This window comes from Cyprinus carpio, chromosome B8 (genome assembly GCF_018340385.1).
Source record: "Cyprinus carpio isolate SPL01 chromosome B8, ASM1834038v1, whole genome shotgun sequence".
Taxonomy (NCBI): domain Eukaryota; kingdom Metazoa; phylum Chordata; class Actinopteri; order Cypriniformes; family Cyprinidae; genus Cyprinus; species Cyprinus carpio.
This window is the reverse complement of record NC_056604.1, coordinates 24,575,461-24,596,597: the sequence shown is the minus strand read 5'-3', so window position 1 is coordinate 24,596,597 and position 21,137 is coordinate 24,575,461. Positions and strand designations below refer to the sequence as shown.

General features: G+C 34.2%; 1 protein-coding gene across 3 annotated transcripts; it reads right to left on the bottom strand.

Moving 5' to 3' along the window:
* Nucleotides 1–3,641: 3,641 nt before the first annotated feature.
* On the bottom strand, nt 3,642–12,863 carry LOC109113776 (kelch-like family member 22). 3 transcript variants are annotated; one of them, XM_042730210.1, is made up of 7 exons: nt 12,661–12,863; nt 11,785–12,014; nt 9,076–9,553; nt 7,424–7,833; nt 6,634–6,826; nt 6,184–6,417; nt 3,642–4,656 (listed from the first exon to the last, which is right to left on the bottom strand). In XM_042730210.1, exons 2-7 carry the CDS (start codon nt 12,012–12,014, stop codon nt 4,315–4,317), a joined length of 1,887 nt encoding a protein of 628 aa, XP_042586144.1. In that variant the 5' UTR covers nt 12,661–12,863; the 3' UTR covers nt 3,642–4,314. The 3 variants fall into 3 exon arrangements, with proteins under 3 accessions (XP_042586144.1, XP_042586143.1, XP_018982139.2); XM_042730209.1 differs by having other exon boundaries at nt 11,785–12,080; nt 12,661–12,862; XM_019126594.2 differs by having other exon boundaries at nt 11,785–12,077; nt 12,661–12,862.
* Between the last annotated feature and the right edge of the window lie 8,274 nt (nt 12,864–21,137).

Genomic DNA, 21,137 nt, shown 5'->3' with positions numbered 1-21,137 from the left:
AGGCGTGAAAATGGGGAGGGGAGGGGAGGGGGCTTTTCACCACTCCAAAATGCAGACGGACGCTGATTGCTGCCGTCACGGGTGTCAGGCGCTAATTACTTCCGTAAAGGGGGGAGGGAGGTGTATTTGTGTGTTTGTATGTCCTGAGTAGGAGAATTATCCAAGCTCAATTCATTACAGAGCTCTTTAGCATCTTTTAGACAAGCTTAGCAGCTATTTGGTACTCAAACACACTACAGATAAGCATTCCTGTGTTTATATTAACTAAGCTACTTCTGTGGCACAAACAAGAGCACAACAATACCTCATTTACCTCAAATATGAACAATATCTGAAATAGCTGATTTTTCTTGATACTGGGGACAACACTAATGAGAATGTGTTATTATTTATATTCTATTTATACTCTTTTCAAGCTTTGAAAGTTATTTAAAGAAAAAATATTGGCACGTAAGTTCTGTTTTTATTGCATTTTGGGGCAGGAACAGCGTAAATAACACTTACATGAATTTTACTTATATTAAATAGTTGCATATAAGTATAAAAAATAAAATGTCTTAGGCCTTAAAGGGGCAAAATGTTGCAAGAAAAAGAGAAAGAGTATCAAAACATAATACAAAAATCATTTCAATGAAACATTGTAAGCAGAATGCATGGGATGGAAAGGAAAGTTATGCTTTTACTGTATGTTTCTAAGAAAACTGGTATTCACACAGTATTTCTGCTAAGATTGTGTTTCTCCAAATAAAATAAATGATAAAGAATGTATTATGATTTGTTAGATTTATTTATTAGTTCATGTATTTTGTATATACTTCACGTAGAATATGCGATAAGATTTTTCATGTAGAAATGTAAAATAAATCAAAATATTTATATTCATATAAACGTATGGCTTAATATAAATTTATATCAAAATTTAAATACATTTTCATTTAATTGTAAAGTACATGCAATGTACTTTACAAAGTATATTCTTATAAAGTATATTATTTGTGTAATAAGTGCTCTTTTTAAAAGCAAGCTGAAGTGTGTATCTTTTTATATCTGCTCGGAAGTCCAACCAAATAATTTATTTTTGTCATATTGTGGACTGTTTCCCTATTGTTGACTATAAAATATTTAATTGTTTTTGTCATAAGAACCATTTGCTTTATAATATAATGTCACTGTTTATCATGCAACATGCATAGTGTTACGAATTATACAGAAGGTTTAAAGTACTTCTAGTTTAAATGTATCTAACACATTTCATTGTCAGGTAATCAAGCTGTAATAATGCTAACTAATAAGAAGATTCAGGCAAAATGCTGAAAAAGGAGCTGTTGCATGATGTCATACAAACTGGACTGTTATGTGCTGGTAAAACATGAAGGGGAAATGAAACAAGATGCTGAAAGGGTTTTTATGACTGAGTGAAAGAACACAAACGTCTGTGGTGTAAAAACCCTTTAAACATCAATTTAACTGTGAAGTGGGTCTGTAAGAGCTCCTCTGGGTGACTTTAATAGACAAGCATGTGTGAATGCTGTAGAGGCAGTTAAAACACCATCATACTGGACACTAGCATCTGCATCTGCCACTAAATCAATCGTCACGTTTTCCAAATACCAGTTTTCCCTGCTTATATAAAATGATTTTCCTCTCCTCTTCTCAGTTCCTGTTCAGACTCGTTGTATTAACCCGGCCTTGTTCGAAACCTTTAAAGCCACCCAAACAACTACAGATTGATCTTTATTCGTGAATTTGACATTGCAGACTGGTAACGATGCAGTTAAAATGTGTAATGAATTTCCAAAATATTAGAAGAAATACAATGAGTTTCAGCAATTACAGTCAGAGTGAATGTATATAATTTCATGTCAAATATAATGGAAATTTGATAAAAAAAATCAAATATTCCACAAAACTAAGAAAATCAGTGATTTTCCGATTTCATGTGATCCTTATGACATTCAAAAGGGTCAAATCAGAAATGTTTAGAAGAGGCGATACGTCTGATATATTGAAGACAGAAAATAAATCAGAAATGATTTTACACCAGAGGAACTCTTGAATAACTGTTCACGTTAAACTAGCTCATCTAACACTTGCAATGTTTTGACGATTTCTCTTTGGAGTGACTTGACAGCCAACAAAATAGTAAATCAGCGTTCATTAGAGCAGCAGTTGGCAACCTGTCTGAGATTCATTTATAATAGCAATCACTGGGACTCATTCCCATTTCTATGTACACTAACACTAGCTTTCAAAAGTTGACATGTTGGTAAGATTTTTTTTTAAATGATTTTTAAATTCTGCTCACCAAAGCTGCATTTATTTGATAAAAAGCACAAAAAATAAAAAAACATATTTAAAAATGCAATTTATTCCTGTGATGCAAAGCTGGATTTTCTGCATCATTACTCCAGTGTCACATGATCCTTCAGAAATCCTTCTAATATGCTGATTTGCTGCTCAGTTATGAATGGAAATTTGCAGATGACACTACCATCATCGGCCTCATACACTGTGGAGACGAGTCTGCTAACAGACAGGACGTTAAAGTGTTAGTTCACCCAAAAATTTTAATTCTGTCATTAATTTCTCACCCTTATGTCGTTCCAAACCAGTAAGACCTTCGTTCATCTTCGGAACACAAATTAAGATATTTTTGATGAAATCCAAGAGCTCTCTGACCCTCCATAGACAACAATGATCTTTACACAATCAAGGCTCAGAAACGTAGCAAGGAGATTGTTAAAATATTTCATGTGACATCAGGGGTTCAACCGTAATTTTACGAAGCTATACGAGAATACTTTTTGTGTGCAAAGAAAACTAAATTTAAAATTTTTTAAAACAAAATTCGTATCCTCCACGTCACACTATAGTGCCATTTTGGAGAGTATGACATACCTGAATCAGTGCTGTATTGCAAACATTGTTTACGTATGTGATACTCTCCAAAATGGCACCAGGGTGACTCAGAGGAGACAAATTGTTGAATAAAGTCGTTATTTTTGTCAAATTCCTTGTGTGTTTAAACATACTTGGTGATAAAGCACTTTCTGACTTCTGTTATTGTCAGTTATTGTTGATGCTCAACTGTAAATAAAGGTTCTTATATCACTGTTGAAAACAATTGTGCTGCTTAAGACATCAATTCTTTTTTTAAGGATTCTCGATGAATAAAAAGTTCAAAAGAACAGTATTTATTTTAAATAGAAATATTTCGCAACATTATAAATGCCTTTACTGCCATTTCCCATTTCTATGTACACTAACACTAGCTTTCAAAAGTTGACATTTTGGTAAGATTTTTTTAAATGATTTTTAAATTCTGCTCACCAAGGCTGCATTTATTTGATCAAAAGCACAAAAAAACAAAATAAAAAAAAAAATTAAATTAAAAATGCGATTTAAAAACATATTTAAAAACATATTTGATAAAATGTTTTTATCAATTAAATGTGTGCCTAAATAAAAAAAGTATTTTACCCCAAACTTTTGAATGCCACTGTATCACTTTCTTTTTTTTTTTTTTTTTTTAAATATGAAGCAGCACAACCGTTTTCAACTTTGATAATATTCAGAAATGTTTCTTGAGCAGAAAATCAGCATAATGTATTGATTTCTGAAGGATCATGTGACACTGAAGACTGGAGTAATGATGCTGAAAATTCAGCTTTGATCACAGAAATAAATTACATTCTAAAATATATTCAAAAAGAAAACAGCTCTTTTAAACTGAAATAATATTTCACCATATTACTGTTTTTATCACACATTTGTGCCAATATTTACTCCGCTAGTAGTACATGTGTGTAAGGTTGCCAACCCCTGCACTAGAGCATCCTGTTTACTTCTTCCCTCACCCTCTCCTTTACTCTTTCGAAAATTGTTATTGCACTTAATTCAAATCTATTAATAAAAAGGCATTGGACTTACCAAAACACATCTGTAAAATAAAGGCACCATCATTATAAACAAAATCAAACCGTATTTGTAAAGTGCATGTACAGTTTAAGCGTCTCCAACAGTTTCTCATAGTTCTGAATGAAGTTTTGGACATAAAACAATATAAAATGGCACAAGAACCTAAAAGAGTCATTAAAATTAACCCACCAGCATAATCACCAGTGTGATTTGGAAATGATCTAAACCAGAACACTTCCAACTTACCTTCAGTTACTTACAGACAGGCACAACAAGGATGCTCCCAAAACTCAATCTAGTAAAGAATTATGGAATTTCATACAAGTGCTCAATTTAATAAAGTACAATTCCCTCACTTTTGCAATTTTATGCCCCACATGAGCAGCACTAACTCCTTCAGTCCTCGCTTGAGTTGTCCGATTCATCCCATTCCACCTCTTCCCAAGATGCTTTAGCCCTTTGCTCCCAGCTGCGTGCCTGAGCCATGGCTGCTTGTGGCAAAAGCAGGACACATGCTGAAAGCCCAGATACGCGGTCCTCGAGGGCTGTCCCGCTCTCCCATCGGTCCTCCTCCACCTTATAAATGTGAACGTACTTCATTCGACTGCCCTTATCATGCGACCTTCCGCCCAGGATGTAGATGCACCCATCCAGGACGGCCACACCTGGCTCTCCGTGTCCTGCAGGCAGCGGGCTCACCACAGACCACACATCTGCTATTGGGTTATAGCACGCCACCTATACAGACACACAGAGCTGTAGTTCAGTCACTGGCTCTGGATCAAAACATAGTGAGCTCTACATAGACAGCTGTCTTTAAAGGCAGCATGTTGTCAACAATGCAACCTCATAACAACATTCTTAATAGGGCCACACAAAGAATGATCCAACCTCACATGAAGTATATGATTCCAATACCCTAAGAAGTGTAAAAAAAATGTAATTAGATTTGCTTTTTTCCTTATCAGTACTTTTTTTAGTGTTGAAGGACATATGGGTCAATGAAAAATCCATAAAAAAGGAAAAATATTTTAGAATTTAGAAAGGTTCTCAGAATTCTTAGAAACATAGTGTATATTTTCAAGAAAAGGTCAAATGTAATTTTTTTTTTTATGTATTATAAATTTGAGGTTAGTAAGATATTAATACTTTTATTCAGCAAGGACACATTAAATTGGTCAATGGTGACAGTAAAGACATTTACAAAATGTTACAAATATTTTAATTCCAATTACATTTTAAAATATATTAAAATAGAAAACAGTTATTTTAATTTTAATAATATTTCACAAGTTTACAGTTTTTATTGCATTTTTGATCAAACAAATGCAGTAGCATTTAAATGCAGTAGCAATGAACAGTAGCATATACTGTATATACACTGGTAATATATTAAATAATATATCATATATTTAAACAAATAAAGGTCAATGAAGATAAGAGTGTGCCAGGTAAAAAAAATAAAATAAAAATCTACTATTTGCCAAAGTTTTTAGAAATGTACTGTTTGTATTCATGGTTTCACATGGTTTTGAAAAATCAAGAAAAGTTTCAGCTGAAAGAATTTAATATCGTATGGTGTAACATCAAGTAACAGTAATAACTTATTTTGCATACTTATTGAATACATATGAGTAGGGATTTCTTATCACAATGACAGTGACCTAAATCATCACGCTTATCTGTATTATCACGGTATTGTTAAAATGTGCTGGAAATGTTCAAAAAGTACTGAAACATAAATCATTTCACCAAGTGCTGTATTTAAAATCAACAAACAATAAATAAAATTACTTTTAGCCGAGATACAACTATTTGGAAATCTGGAATCTGAAGGTGCAAAAAAGTCTAAATATTGAGAAAATTGCCTTTAAAACTGTCCAAATGCAGTCCTTAGCAATCCATATTACTAATCCAAAATGAATTTTGATATATTTATGGTAGGAAATTTACAAAATCTCTTTATGGAACATGATCTGTACGTAATATCCTAATGATTTTTGGCATAAAAGAAAAATCGATAATTTTGTCCCATACACTGTATTTTTGGCTAATGCAACAAATTGACTTAACTAACAGTGTCTTGTCATAAATGGTCAAATTATCGGTTATTTTGAAAGACTTGCGGACCTTGACACACACTGGCTTTTGGAACAGTCTTCATGCTGTCTAGGCTGGGAGCCCACTAGTCTTGTTTTGGACACAATTTTTACACTATGCTATAACTGGAGTCGCAGCGGTGCATGTATTTCAGAAGTGCAGTACCTTGAGGACGTCTCGCCGGTAACCGCAACCATCGTTGCTGCCTCCAATGACATAAGCACGGCCGTTATGTGCTGCCATGCCGTGCCAGGCGCGCTCCACCGGGCCCTCGGCACACATGCTCCAGTGATTGCCGCTGGGATCGTAACAGTAGCTCTCCTTCAGATAAGCCATTCCCCGCCGGCCACATGCTATGTAGATCTTCCCATCAATCACTGCTCCGGCGTGGGCATATACCTGCAGACGCAGGCATGTCAGAGTGTAAACATAAGCTGTGCACATTAAATTCAAAGTTCATAAACTCGTGCCACATTCTTGTGGTAGTTGCAGCCCTTATGTAAATACAGTTTCCAACTTACACTAATTTATAATACTATATCTACAGATTCAACCAATGTAGTTCACACTCAGCCACAACGGATTTAAATTTCTGTGTAATTGATAACAGTCCACCTCTCGTTTCAGCGGCGCCACATATTCCCAGGTGTTGGTTTGTGGGTTGTAGCGCTCCATACAGTCCAGTTCATTGGTGTAGTCTCGTCCTCCAATGGCGTAGATATATTTATCAACCACACAGACGCAATGATCCGCGTGCTGCTGCCGTAAAGGCTCGATAGTACACCAGATGTTGTGGCGGGGATCGTACCTTGATGAGAAGACAATGGATTGAAAAAATGTAGAACGTAAATGGAAACCAAATCAAAGAGACACTACTTGGGGTAAAGTTTAAACTCTTGTGAGACAATCACTTTCATTAGCGGAGGATGGAGTGAAAGTAACCCTATCAAGATCAGTGCTATTTTAGTATTATCTTTTTATATTCATTAATATTCCATTTTAATTATTATTTATTCATTATTATTTCAATTTTAGTATGTCAACTTCATTTTAACTTGCTTTATTTAATTTAGTTGCCAATGCAACATTTCTAAGTTTAAGTGTTTAATTGAATATTTCTATTTTATTTCAGATTTTCAAGCAACGAACACGATTTTATATTGGTTTTACATTAAAATGTATTGAAAAATAATCAGAATAAAAGTATGTCATAATTCTGAAAACAAGGAATCATAATTCAACAAAATAAGAAATTTGGTAAAAGTAAAGCAAGACCAAAATTCTTCATTCTCTTCTACAGTGTAACATGTATAAAACGGTTTTAACAAGATTATACAAGTACAAGTACAAGTTCTAGATTCATAGTTGCACTTAATCATACAAATGAATACCCAGCATCACTTACCGCCAGCATCGAGCTTCAGCACGGAAGCTGCTGGTGTTTTTGTCTCCACCAATCAAGTACACAAAGTTATTGAGCACCGCGATGCCCATGTTGGACATGCGAGGAGCGCGGTCTGCAGCCAGACTTCGCCACTCGCCCCAGGAGGGGTGGAACACCTGGAAGCGCTCTTCATTGTCCACCAGTGTACTGGATGAATACATGCCACCGAATCCCACAATGCACTGGGAGCTGCAGCGAGGCTGAGTGAGTGGGGTTTGCATCACCGGCTGCCACAGCTCCTGAGTGTGATAACGCAGAGCGGCGGCCACCGAGTCCCGCAGCGGACACTGCTTTATCCGGCTGTGCAAGCGCTGCAACACGTGCTTCTCCATCAGACAGAAGCGCACTGCTTCCAACATCCGCAACGGATCCTGAAGGAAAAGTTGATTTGTCATAGATATCACTTATTACATCCAAAAAGACTATTATACCACAAGGGCTAATACTTAATTCTTGCTAATTTTGGGTGTAGATTCCAAAAATAGTGCTTGTTTTGCTCGAGCACGTCACATTCTCTCACAAAATATGATTTGAATTTTGTAGCATTTTTGCTTATGACAACCATCTGTAAGGTGAAGAAGTCTTTTATCCCTTAGTCACTGGAAAACTGCCACGAAGACACGATTCATATCTTCCTCTGAGCTGGTTACACAATGTGTTCAATTCTCAGCTGATTTTCACACGTGTGACATCATTTTATGCCTACTCCTGATTTCACGGTTAGAATTATGGCCAGTGATAGAAAAAACATGAGCCAGACGTTTCATTAAATCAGCGACAGAAAATAACAATTTTGTGGGAAAATAAGATAAATAAATGTTTTTAAGTAAAGTTTTTGGACATTAAATGGATCATTTGAACATTGTGTACCACTCGTTAGAAAATTAAAAGTAAAATTATACATAAAAAGAAAAAAAAATGTTATTACATCCAAAACTTTTAACATTTGACTGCTTTTCTTATTTTAATGTACTAAAGCTGATATATATATATATATATATATATATATATATATATATATATATATATATATATATATATGTATAAATGAAATCAGTTAGATTTAGAATTGTAATGAAGGGTATATATATATATATATATATATATATATATATATATATATATATATATATATATATATATATATATAATTCAAAAACCCTTCATAACAAATCTAAATCTAATTGTGAATTTTTTTTAAATTCATAAAAAATATTTCTGCTTTATCATGGACACTTGTATGTATCATTGACCCACATAAATAAATATATAAATGATGTCACAGTGATGGTTGTTGATCTCTCACGTTTTACGTTTAGAAATTTGACTTGATTCTTATTTCAATTTAGTTTAATTTAATGTACTAAAATTAAAATAAAAAAATAGAAAAAATAGCATTTAAAAACAAAGACTTAAATTTTAAAATTAAAAATAAAAACTGATTCAAAATATTAATAAAAAATATAAACGTATCTGAAAAAAACTAAAACAACAATGATCCATACAGTAGCACTTATAATTTGAAAAACCTTCATTCTTATTTTGTGAAAAAAATTAAATGCGATGAAATGTGGGAAAGGTTTTATTGATATTTTTGAACTCAGGATCATCACCTGTAAGCAAACCTCATCCTTCTCCACCTGCTCAGGAGTGTAATGGTAGTGCAGGGCTGCTTCAAACACCTCGTTCTCCGAGTTCACCTCCAGATCGTTGCTGGAAAGGACACTCAGGATCTTTTCCGGAGGAAGCTTTCGATACACCGGCGTACGTGAGAAGGTCTGGATGTTCTTGAGTAGATACGAGCGAATTTTTTCCCCGAGCTGGTTGAGCCCGTAGATGTCAGCTAGCTTTTCCACCTCCAGGATGTTGTCATCATCCAGCCAGGAGAACAGGAAGTCGCAGCAGAAGCCGATCACATCTTGGACCTGCAGCAGAGTGGCAGCACACAGCACTTCCTGTACCGTGTCCAGGTCCAGCTCCAGCTCGGAGGTGTAGATGAAGTCCAGCAGTTTGGTCATCGCTGTGTATGTGACTCCATGGACGGGGATCTCAGTCTGCTGCATCTCCCGCAAACCGCCGGCAAACATACCCCTAAACACAGAGAAAAGAAGGACTGTACAGGGGAACAATAATCATGTAGCTCAATCTTCTGAAATCCACTTTTATTAAATCACTGTCACAAAACAATGTGCTTTAAGTTAAGAGCGGCAGGTTCAATAAAGACGATTTAGTTAACCAACTGTTTTACAATATTCTTTAAATATACTCTTCTCAGTAACCAATGGTGATACAAAGGTCATTACTCATTACTATTAATTAGTTATTAATTAATCCACAAATGCAATTCACACATACAATGACTTAAATACATCTCTTCTATAATGAGCTGTTTTTTTTTAATATATATCACATATTTTTTTATATATGACATATTTATCACATATACAAACATATACAGTACAGGTCAAAAGTTTGGAAACATTACTATTTTTAATGTTTTTGAAAGAAGTTTCTTCTGCTCATCAAGCCTGCATTTATTTGATCAAAAATACAGAAAAAAAATGGTAATATTGTGATATATTATTACAATTTAAAATAATTGTTTTTAAATTTATTATACTTTAAATTATCATTTATTTCTGTGATGCAAAGCTGAATTTTTAGGATCTTATCACATGATCCTTTAGAAATCATTCTAATATGAAGATTCATTATCAAAGTTGGAAACAGTTCTGCTGCTTTATATTTTTTCAGAACATGTGATACTTTTTTTAGGATACTTTGATGAATAAAAAGTAAAAAAAAAAAAAAAAAAAAGGAAGCTATGTTTTTAAAATATAAATATTTTGTAATAACAATATACACTACTGGTCAGTAATTTGGGGTCAGTATTTTTTTTTCTTTCTTTTTTTAAATAACATCAATACTTTTATTCAGCAAGGATGTGTTAAATTGATAAAAAGTGATAGTAAAGAAAATATATTATTAGAATTTTTTTTTATTTTTTTTAATTTTGAATAAATGCAGTTCTTTTTAACCTTTTATTCATCAAATATATTAGACAGCAGAACTGTTTCCAACACTCATAATAAATCAGAATATTAGAATGATTTCTAAATGATCATGTGATAGACTGGATGTTACATGTGACACTGAAGGGTGGAGTAATGATGCTGAAAATTCAGCTTTTATCGCAGGAATAAATTACATTTTAAAATATATTCATATAGAAAACAGTTATTCTAAATTTAAATAATATTTCACAATATTACTGTTTTTGATCAAATAAATGCACGCGTTGATGAGCAGAAGAGACTTCTTTCAAAAACATTAAAAATAGTAATGTTTCCAAACTTTTGACCTGTACAGTATATATATATATATATATATATCTATATATATATAATATATATATATATATATATATATATATATATATATATATGTGTGAAATAAAAATTAATCTAAATCTGAATTTGTTTTTAAATTTGTTTCTAAATCTGAATTTGTAAATAAACACACACAAACACACACAAACACACACACACACACACACACACACACACATGATACACATTACACATAAATAAATATATATATAAATGGGGACACATAAAGTGGTAACTTAATTGATTTGTGCATTCTCTGTATTTATTGGGTAGTTTAAGTGAAATTTCAAGGAGTGACAGCAGTGCTATATTTAAAAAAAAAAGCTAAAATATTTAATATTTAAAAACTTAAAATAGTGTCCAGCACCTAAAATAGACACTTTCTTTTACATATATATATGTTACCATTAACAATTCTGAAGTCAGTAAGCTTTTTATTTTTTATGAAATTAATCCTTTTATTCAGCATAGGTGCATTAAATTGATCATAAATGACAGTAAAGACACTAATAGACTAATATAATAATATATATATATATTTTAAATAAATGCTGTTCTTTTGAACTTTATATTCATCAAATCATGCAAATCAAAAAATATATCACAGCATCTGCAAAAATATTAAGCAGCACAACTGTCTTCAACATTAATAATAATTAGAAATGTTTCTCAAGCAGCAAATCGGCATATTATAGTAATTTCTTACGCTGAAGACTGGATTAATGATGCTGAACATTCAGCTTTGCGTCACAGGAATAAACAACATTTTAAAACACATTCAAATACAAAAGAGATGTAATAATAATTCACAATATAACTGTTCTAGCTGTATTTTTGATTAAATAAATGCAGCCTTGATGAGCATTAGAGACTTCTTTTAAAACATTTTAAAAACTTTATCATCCCTAAACATTTCAGGAGTGTCAGACGTGCCTGAAGTAGTCACACGAGGCGGCCAGGAGGATGCGGTGAGCCTGGATGGCCTTTCCTTCTACCAAGAGCACCACATCGAACAGAATCCCTCCTTGTCGCAGCATCAGGAGCCCGTCTAACAGTCCCTGTGGATGGGCATTACTGCGGTATTTCTGCTTGGCACAGGGCTGCGCGGAGTGAACGGCTCCTCCAGCCTCTCCAGCCACGCAGGAGACCAAATCATCAGCCATCTTGACATAAAAATGCAAACAGAAAGTGAACCTGCTCACATTTTTGTGCGTAGTTCCACACTGCTGCTAAATGAAAGCACAGGGAGAGAAATGAGTAAATACACACAAATCCTGACAGCTTTCCCCACCCTGTGTGAGTCATCAACTGCTATTAATCATCACGGAAAGTAAATATGACAAGCATATATCACACCACAGAGACAGCAGGAAGAAGACATACTTTGATTTACAAGGAAACAAAGTCCTTCCTGTCACATTTCATAACCACACAAAAACAAGAACTAGGTCAAAATGATATGTTAATTACTATAAATAAATAAAAAACAATGCAATTTTAAGGGCAATGTTAAGTTTGCACTCAAAATAAACAGAGAAGCTATGATTGACACCATGCCTCTCACTTTTATATTTGTACACAATGTTAACATCATTTAGCTGTAGTGGCCTATGTATGTTCTTCCAATGAAAATGATATTAGCAGAAAGTGCAAATAAACAATACGATAATAAAATGATGCGAACAAAACGGTGAGGTGTATTCAGCTGACAGCAGTGTGTGGCCGTTATATAAACTCACAGTACAGTAGATGTTATGAGTTATGAGATGTTATGAGTGCACGAGGTTGTGTGATCTCTGCAACACTCACCGGAAATGATCGGACGGTGAAAAGAAGCCCGTTGCAGTCAGATGACAACAGTCACTCTCTGATAATGAAGATGATTATGACGAATATGTTTTAGTTTGTTTGTTTTCTGATCGCCCAGCTGAGTTTCCCCGTGATGTCACAGCAGCGCTTCCGGTACAGAGCAAAACAAATGACATCAGCAGCTACTGTCAAATGAAAAGCACCGGGGCGCTACTTCACTGCAGTTCATAATAAAACAGTCTGTTCTGCTGCTGGATGCTAAACTGGTATTATGTTATGTTATGTTATGTTATGTTATGTTATGTTATGTTATGTTATATGTTATGTTATGTTATGTTGTTATATGTTATGTTATTTTATGTTATATGTTATATGTTATATGTTATGTTATGTTATGTTATGTTGTTATATGTTATGTTATTTTGTTATGTTATATGTTATATGTTATGTTATGTTATATCTTATGTTATATGTTATATGTTATGTTATGTTATGTTATATGTTATGTTATGTTATGTTATTTTATGTTATGTTGTTATGTTGTTATATATTATGTTATTTTATGTTATATGTTATGTTATATGTTATATGTTATATGTTGTTATGTTATGTTATGTTATGTTATATGTTATGTTATGTTATGTTATGTTATGTTATGTTGTTATATGTTGTTATGTTATGTTATGTTGTTATATGTTATGTTATATGTTGTTATGTTATATGTTATGTTTTTTTGCTATATGTTATGTTATATGTTATGTTATGTTATATGTTATTTTATTCTATGTTATGTTATATGTTATATGTTATATGTTATGTCATGTTATGTTATTTTATGTTATATGTTATGTTATATGTTATTTTATTTTATGTTAGTTATATGTTATATGTATTTATCTGTTATTAATAATGTTACTAATGTTAGGTAATGCATTCAGTGTACTTTTTAGATTACTTTTAGATTACTTTATGAAACTTACCATTAAAAGTACCATATTGATATAAAAAAGTAAAGAGAAAGAAAATATATTCCTTGAAATATGTACTTTCTTTCTTTTTAGAAAGGAAAATTTAAAAGAGGATAAAGAAGAATTAGGAAACACTAAATTATGAATAATCTGTGGCCATTGTGTGTGAATTATATGCGAGTATGCAATCCATAAATAAGTAACTGTAATCTGATCATGAGCATTTTAAAATGTTATATAATCTAAGTACAAGTGCTTAATGTTTGGAATCTGATTATGAAGGCCTAATCCAGATTACATGTAGGTAATCAGTTACTAACCAGATCTGATAATATACCATTATCATATTATCTATAAACTCAGTTGTAGCACAATTAGTTTTAATGTTTACTGCACTATTCTACTCACACACAATTGAACAGCTTTGCAATGTAAATGGAAAGCTCAATGTTTTGAGAATATTTTAAGAGCCCACAGAGGTCAGTCTATCATAAATGGCGCATTCATCTCTCATGAGCAGCAGAGGACGCTAGAGCTCTATTTCTGAGCTAATCTCAGGACAAGGAAGATGTTTTTCAGCCTTTTATGTCATGCAGCTTCAGTAAGTCTAAACCTCACATTCTGGATATAACTTTTCAATCATATTGAATGAACACACTTACAACAGGTACGCCAATAAATGCTTTATAGAGATTGTATTGGATTATAAGCACACAAACGAACATCTAGCTACCCTCGCTGCTTTTTAGATTAATATTCTAACATTTTAATGAAATAATAAACACATTATACACAAAATAGTGTATACACAGAAAAAGTAAAAAAGCTGTCACTGGGGAGGTACACTTTCAAAAGGTACAACCCAAAATGGTGCATACTAGTACCTTAAGTGTAGTACTTTCAAAAAGGTAATGCCTCAGTGATATACACATCCTGTATACATAAATTAATTTCTTTTGACTTTCCAATGAGCATCCAGCCAGGCCTTTCAAACACCTCTGCTTCCCTGGAATGGTCAAATAACAGAAAAAGAGAAGTCAGCGAAAGTGAAATCTTGTTGTGAGATTTGCTTCGAAACTACTTTCATTCAGAAATTGCTGGTGAATTTCACAAATAATGACAAAGAAATGGCAGCAACACACTGACTCTAATGTGATATTTTGAAGCAGAAAGATTAAAATAGTATTTTCCTGTAAAACATACACCAGAACATCCTTTTTTACTGTGTATTTGCATCATTTTGACAACCCTTTCTTGCAGCTGATGCTATTATTCAGTGGATTACTTTGTCTCAGAGCTTTTGCCATCTCATATCTAATGGAGCATGTTGCTCATATCACCCAAACCCCCAGCCGGGTCATTTGTAATGACATATGTCCACTTGTCAAAGGTCTGAAATCAATAAGAATCAAACACAGAGGCCATATGCAAGGCCAGTGAAATCTGTAATCACACCAGCTGCTTGTACATCCACAGAATATAAGCGCAGAACACAAACAACAGCATTTATGTCATTTGTTCACATTGACAATCTTAACTTTTTTTTTTTTGGTTTATTATTATTCCTGTGTGAGCTTAATTCTGGAAGCTAACGCAGCACTTCTGTTTCTTATATATAAAATATTCAGAGCTCTCACACTAGCCTGTCCAACGCAAGTGTTGCACTGGCACTAAGCATTCGGCGAGCATGTAGGATGTCTTGTCCACACATGATTAATTAGGCTGTTAATCATCTTTAAACACCCCCACTTTCACAAAAAGCTTATCTGCATTTCATAAACCTGCGCTGGTATCAGTGCGGTGTAATATATGAAGCGTTTACCGGGGGACACAGATTAGTAAGTGGAGCATGAAACTATTGTTTTCATTACCAATGACAGCAAACAATTGCAAACCACCTGCAAAATGCAATCATTTCATACATCTCTATCTGTCAAATTACCCTTTTTAAATGGAAACGATGTCGACATATTGCACAAAGACGGTGGTACATTCTGTAATGAGTTTTTACTAAGATAAGCGTGCTATTCTGCTCTGTGCTAATGACCTGATGGTTCATTGAATTAGCTTTGCCCGTGGAGACCGTACAGCGAGGTTCATAAAAACAAATGATGATGCATCTTGCGAGCGGGTTTAGCAGTACCAGGAGACTCAAGCACGTAGTGCATGTCACTCTAGTTCAATATGCTAAACAGCTTTCACATGCTAATTATTCATGGCTAATCGTGGCAGCTAATGATTTGAATATGCAAAAGTAGTTCTGTTGTCGCCTCTGGGCCTATAACAAAAGAATATAGTCTAAAGTAAAGAAAAAAATCTTTGTTTGAGTTTGATATCAGACTACAAAGCAAAATCTTTTAAAATGAATTCAGAATCAAAAATGCCATTGAAATAAAATGTAGAAAAGCCATTTAGTGTATCGTGCTGTTAAATATCCCATTAATCTGGGATTAGTTTTTTATGTTTACTTGTATTTGACTAATTCCTGTCACAGTACTGAGTGAAATCGTTTTCTTGGTTTGCTGAACAGCTGTATTTGTGTTGCTTGGTTGTACGTGTGCATGGAGGAGCATCCTGTCTCCTTCAGTTAGTGTCTCAGGACCTCTTGGCCGGGGCAGTGATGCAGATAAGATGCAGTTATGTCACTGTCTGGTATACGGCAGGAAGAGATCCAGAGGCAGACAGTCAAGTGTCCCAACGCAGTGAGTTCTGTTTCACTGTCCCTGAGAGTCACTGAGAGACAGCATTGCTTATCCATTCAAAAAGCACTAAATGTAAAATACTTTTTAGAATCATAAAATTTTAGTCAAGTAAACACAGGATGTGGAAATCTAGTAGGTGTTCATTTATGTTCATTGTGCATTGGCTACTTACTGTAAATCACAGGTAATCTTTTTTTTTTGTCTTACTTCATAAAGACATTGTACCAAATGTTGTAGTCTTTAAACAAACAACAACAACAACAAAAATCCCTTTGAAAAAATTTTCACTCAGAAATTGCTATTTTTTTTTGTCAAACAACACATTGAATTTCATTTTTAACTTTTAAAGTAGAGTGTAATAGTATTACTCCAGTAATTTTTGTTATGTTATAATTTTTACAATGCAGGTAAATTGGAAATTTAAAAATGCATTTCTTAGTTGTGTCTTATTTAAGCATCAGCTTTGCCCTAAAAAATCCCCAGAATTAGAGACACAAGTGAAACAAATGTTTACATATAAGAGTATACAGATTTTGCCACTACTGCATTCCAGCCTGAGTGACAGAAAGAAAGAAAGAAAGAAAGAAAGAAGAAAGAAGTGTATTTGAAAGTAGTAAGATTGAAATAGTGTATATAGTTTCTAGGGTGAAAATATAGGGTTAGGTTAGGGTTAGGGTTAGGTTAGGGTTAGGGTTAGGAAAGAAAGTAGTATTGTCTGAAACTGTCTTGTAAAACCTTCTTCTTCTTTTTTTTTTTTTTTTTACAGTGTAGAGCTATAAAATGAATATGGTTAGAATTGTAAGAACCCTAACCCTAACCCTAACCCTTTTTCAGGTTATATTGAGATTTTTGACTTTTAATCTGATTATCTTGGCAAATCTGAGTGCGGTTTGAGATGTTGTTGACTTCTTTCTGAAACTATACAGCAGGCACATGTGATATTATTGGGTCTCTGTATTTAATCTCGTAGCTGTCTGAGAAACAGCTGAGATATTGAAATCATCTCATTTGTCAATTTTCTTTCTGAATGATAAATACATTTTCATTTAGCCGGTTCATGGAGGTTGCAAACGTCAAAACCGATTCTCCCCTGGCTGTGACATGAACTATAGTACATGTCAGAAAGTGGCTATAGTACATACTTGATATGAGCGTCATAGCTGTTGTCTCTAGTGGAATATTCAATTAAACTGACTGGCACTGGATCAATGTTGTCTTGATACTGATTTGCTCAAGACATTGCTGTGTACAGTATGTCTGCTTCTGGCTTTCACAGGATTTCCCAAGGGCACTTTATGGGAAGCGATTAAGGGACAAACATGTTACATAACGGCAGGTGCACTAATAGATTTCCACAGCAATTACATACATCAGTGTGCCTGCCAGACTTTACATTTGGACACATTTTGAAATACAAAATGAAATATTAGTGTGAAAGTCAAAAATCCTGTGCTTTGGTTTATTGACATAATTGCTGATGTAATAATGCTTTAAAAAACAAAAGTGGCCAGATGATATGCTGTTTCTTAAAGTTTTTGTATGTATCCCTCTGTCTAGACCCTCTTTCCTTGTGAAATCATTGAAATCAGATTATTTCATGGTGCAAACATTATGAAAAATCAATGTTAAATTTCACCATTGATTTTTCATAATGTTTGCACCATGAAATAATCTGATTTCAACGATGAGAAATGAAAACTTAAATTAAACCATGTTTTTTTTGTATTGAATCAAAATTGAAACAGTATCAAATCAATTTTGCTTTATAGAGCAAGATTCTATGACAGTAAGTCATGTCTGTTTTGACTTCTTTTAATCAGAGACCATGTAAGTGATTTAAGTTGGACAAAGATTGATTTTATGTCCATCCTGATTTATTTTTCATTGTTGAAATAACATTATTTCAGGGTGCAAACATGATGAAAAATCAATGTTAAATTTCAACATTGGTTCAATTTTGATTTCAGCATTAATTCAATGCTGGTCTGGCATCTAGGATATAATTTTAATTGTAGTGTGTTATTTAATTACATTAATTACATTCAAAGTAAGAATATTTTAAATGTACTAAATTGCAACTTCATCATTAACAAATGTATAATTATAAATATATTTAATTACATGATATACAAGTTTAATAGAAATTACATTAATATGGAGACAGATTAGTCTCAAATATAATTCACGCAAAAAACACGATTCACACATGCGTAGACAATTTCACATGCATGAAACCTAATTCACGTACACACAAAAAAAATTCACGTGCATGAAAAAAATATATATTCACAAAAAAGCAATTCACATGCAAAAAATAAAATTATATATTCATAAAATACATTTCACAAATGCAAAAACACATTCGTAGATATACAACTGTGCACAAAAAACCTTTGAATGTTTAAAAATGTACGAGTGTCTGAATGTACAAATTGTCATTTACTACGAATCCACTCGGATTTTGTGTGTGTGTGTTTTTGAGACTTTCCTGGCAGAGCTCTCTTCCCACGTGGGTCTGTCGTACTCTTTAGCCAATCAGATGCGAGCTTACCATTCAACCAATCATGTCATAAGCCACCGAGAGTGCATTCAGAAGCTCGCAGGCAATCTGGGAGACGTCAAGAGAGAAGCCCATAGAAGCCCTGGCGTTACATTTTAAAATACTTTACAAAATAATTAATCAGAATACTTACTCCTGCTCACTCACGCCAAAGAACTCCCCCGCTCAAGCTCACCGTCTCTGCAAGATTAACGATGGCAGTTTGCACGCACAGCTACTAGAAGATTTACATCTGTCAGACAGGTTGCTGACGTCATCAAGCTTAGTTTGAGTTTGCGCGTCAGAAACGGAAGTTCGAAAAATCGCTAAAAATGGGCTTCACTTGTCTCAATTGAGTTCCAATTGGGTCGCTGTGTCCATTTCTTTTACTGTCTATGGGGATTACTGATGTAAAGGCTTAATTTCCGTTCTAATTAATCCATATTGCGCAAAAGGTGCGCAGAATCGTGCTCCTTGAATGCACTCTCAGTGGCTTATGATATGAATTGGTTGAATGGTAAGCTCGCATCTGATTGGCTAAAGAGTACGACAGACCCCCACGTGGGAAGAGAGCTCTGCCAGGAAAGTCTCAAAAACACACACACACAAATCCGAGTGGATTCGTAGTATATGACGATTTGTACATTCAGACACTCGTACATTTTAAACATTCAAAGGTTTTTGTGCACAGTTGTATATCTACGAATTGTGTTTTGCATTTATGCAATGTATTTTATGAATATATAATTTTATTTTGCGCATGTGAATTGCTTTTTGTGAATATATTTTTTTTTCACGCACGTGAATTTTTTTTGTGTGTACGTGCATTAGGTTTCATGCATGTGAAATTGTCTACGCATGTGTGAATCGTGTTTTTTGCGTGAATTATATTTGAGACTAATCTATCTCCATACATTAAAGGGATACTCCAACCCAAAATGAAAATTTCATCATTAATCACTTACCCCCATGTCGTTCCAAACCCGTAAAAGCTTTGTTCGTCTTCGGAACACAATTTAAGATATTTTGGATGAAAACTGGGAGGCCTGAGACTGTCCCATAGACTGCCAAATAAATAACAGTATCAAGGTCCATAAAAGGTATGAAAGTCCTCGTCAGAATACTTCATCTGCCATCAGACGTGCAATCTGGGTTATATGAAGCTACAGGAACACTTTTTGTAAGTGTTAAACAATTCCTTTGTCAACAGTCTCCTCTGTCTCTCTCCATATCACCGTATACTCTTCTGTATCATCCGCGCCACAAGGAGGCACTGTTTTCTTTCAAATCAAAGCTAAATACATGTAGAAACAGCGCATCCTTGTGGCGCGGATGATACAGAAGAGCATACGCAGCATACGGTGATATGGAGAGACACAGAGGAGATTGTTGACAAAGGAATTGTTGAATAAAGTTGTTATTTTTGTTTTCTTCACTTAAAAAAGGTGTTCCCATCGCTTCATATAACGCAGATTTCACGTCTGATGGCAGATGGAGTATTCTGACGATGACTTTCATACAATGGTAGGCATAATATTTCCCACTACACAGAGTTTGTGATGTTTCAAAATATCTAGGAATGAAAGATTCCACAACACTTTTATTACAAATATAAAATATATATACCAATACTGCCATACACACTTAAAAGTATCTGCTTTCCCACCAGCAATTACAAACTTGTAGAAGTTGTTGTGTTGTAGAAGTATGCGACTCGGGATGCAGCCGACTAAAGAATAGTTCTTCCCCGTCACCCTTCGTGTGATAAATGTCTTTTCCAGATTGTTGTCGGTTCATTGCTCTCTGTCCCTTGAGCCGCCCGCCAGAGTAATACATCACATTGCGAGGTGTAATTTGTTTTTGATGGAGTCGGTCCATGACATAAAGCATTGTTCCAAAATTCTGGAACAGCACTTGAATGACTCTTTAATTGGACATATATGGAAAGCTTGTTCTTTGCTCCAGAGAGTAAAAAAACAATTTGACTTTGTGCACACATTCAGTGACTGCATTTACAGAGCCACTGAGTCTCTCAGTCTTGCTCTCTGGGGTGTTTGGTGTTTTATTGCTGTGAACATGAGTATGAGATATTCACTCAGTAAATATTGTGCTTTTGCTAATAAGTCCAGCAGGTGTGTGAGCGGAGAGCAGTGTCATGCAGTGTTCTTCGGAGCGGAAGCTTGTGCCAGGGAGTGGCTGATCTGCACACGATGACTCTAATTAGTGCACAGCTGAGGTGGTTGGTTTCCATGCCGACTGGTTGGTCTG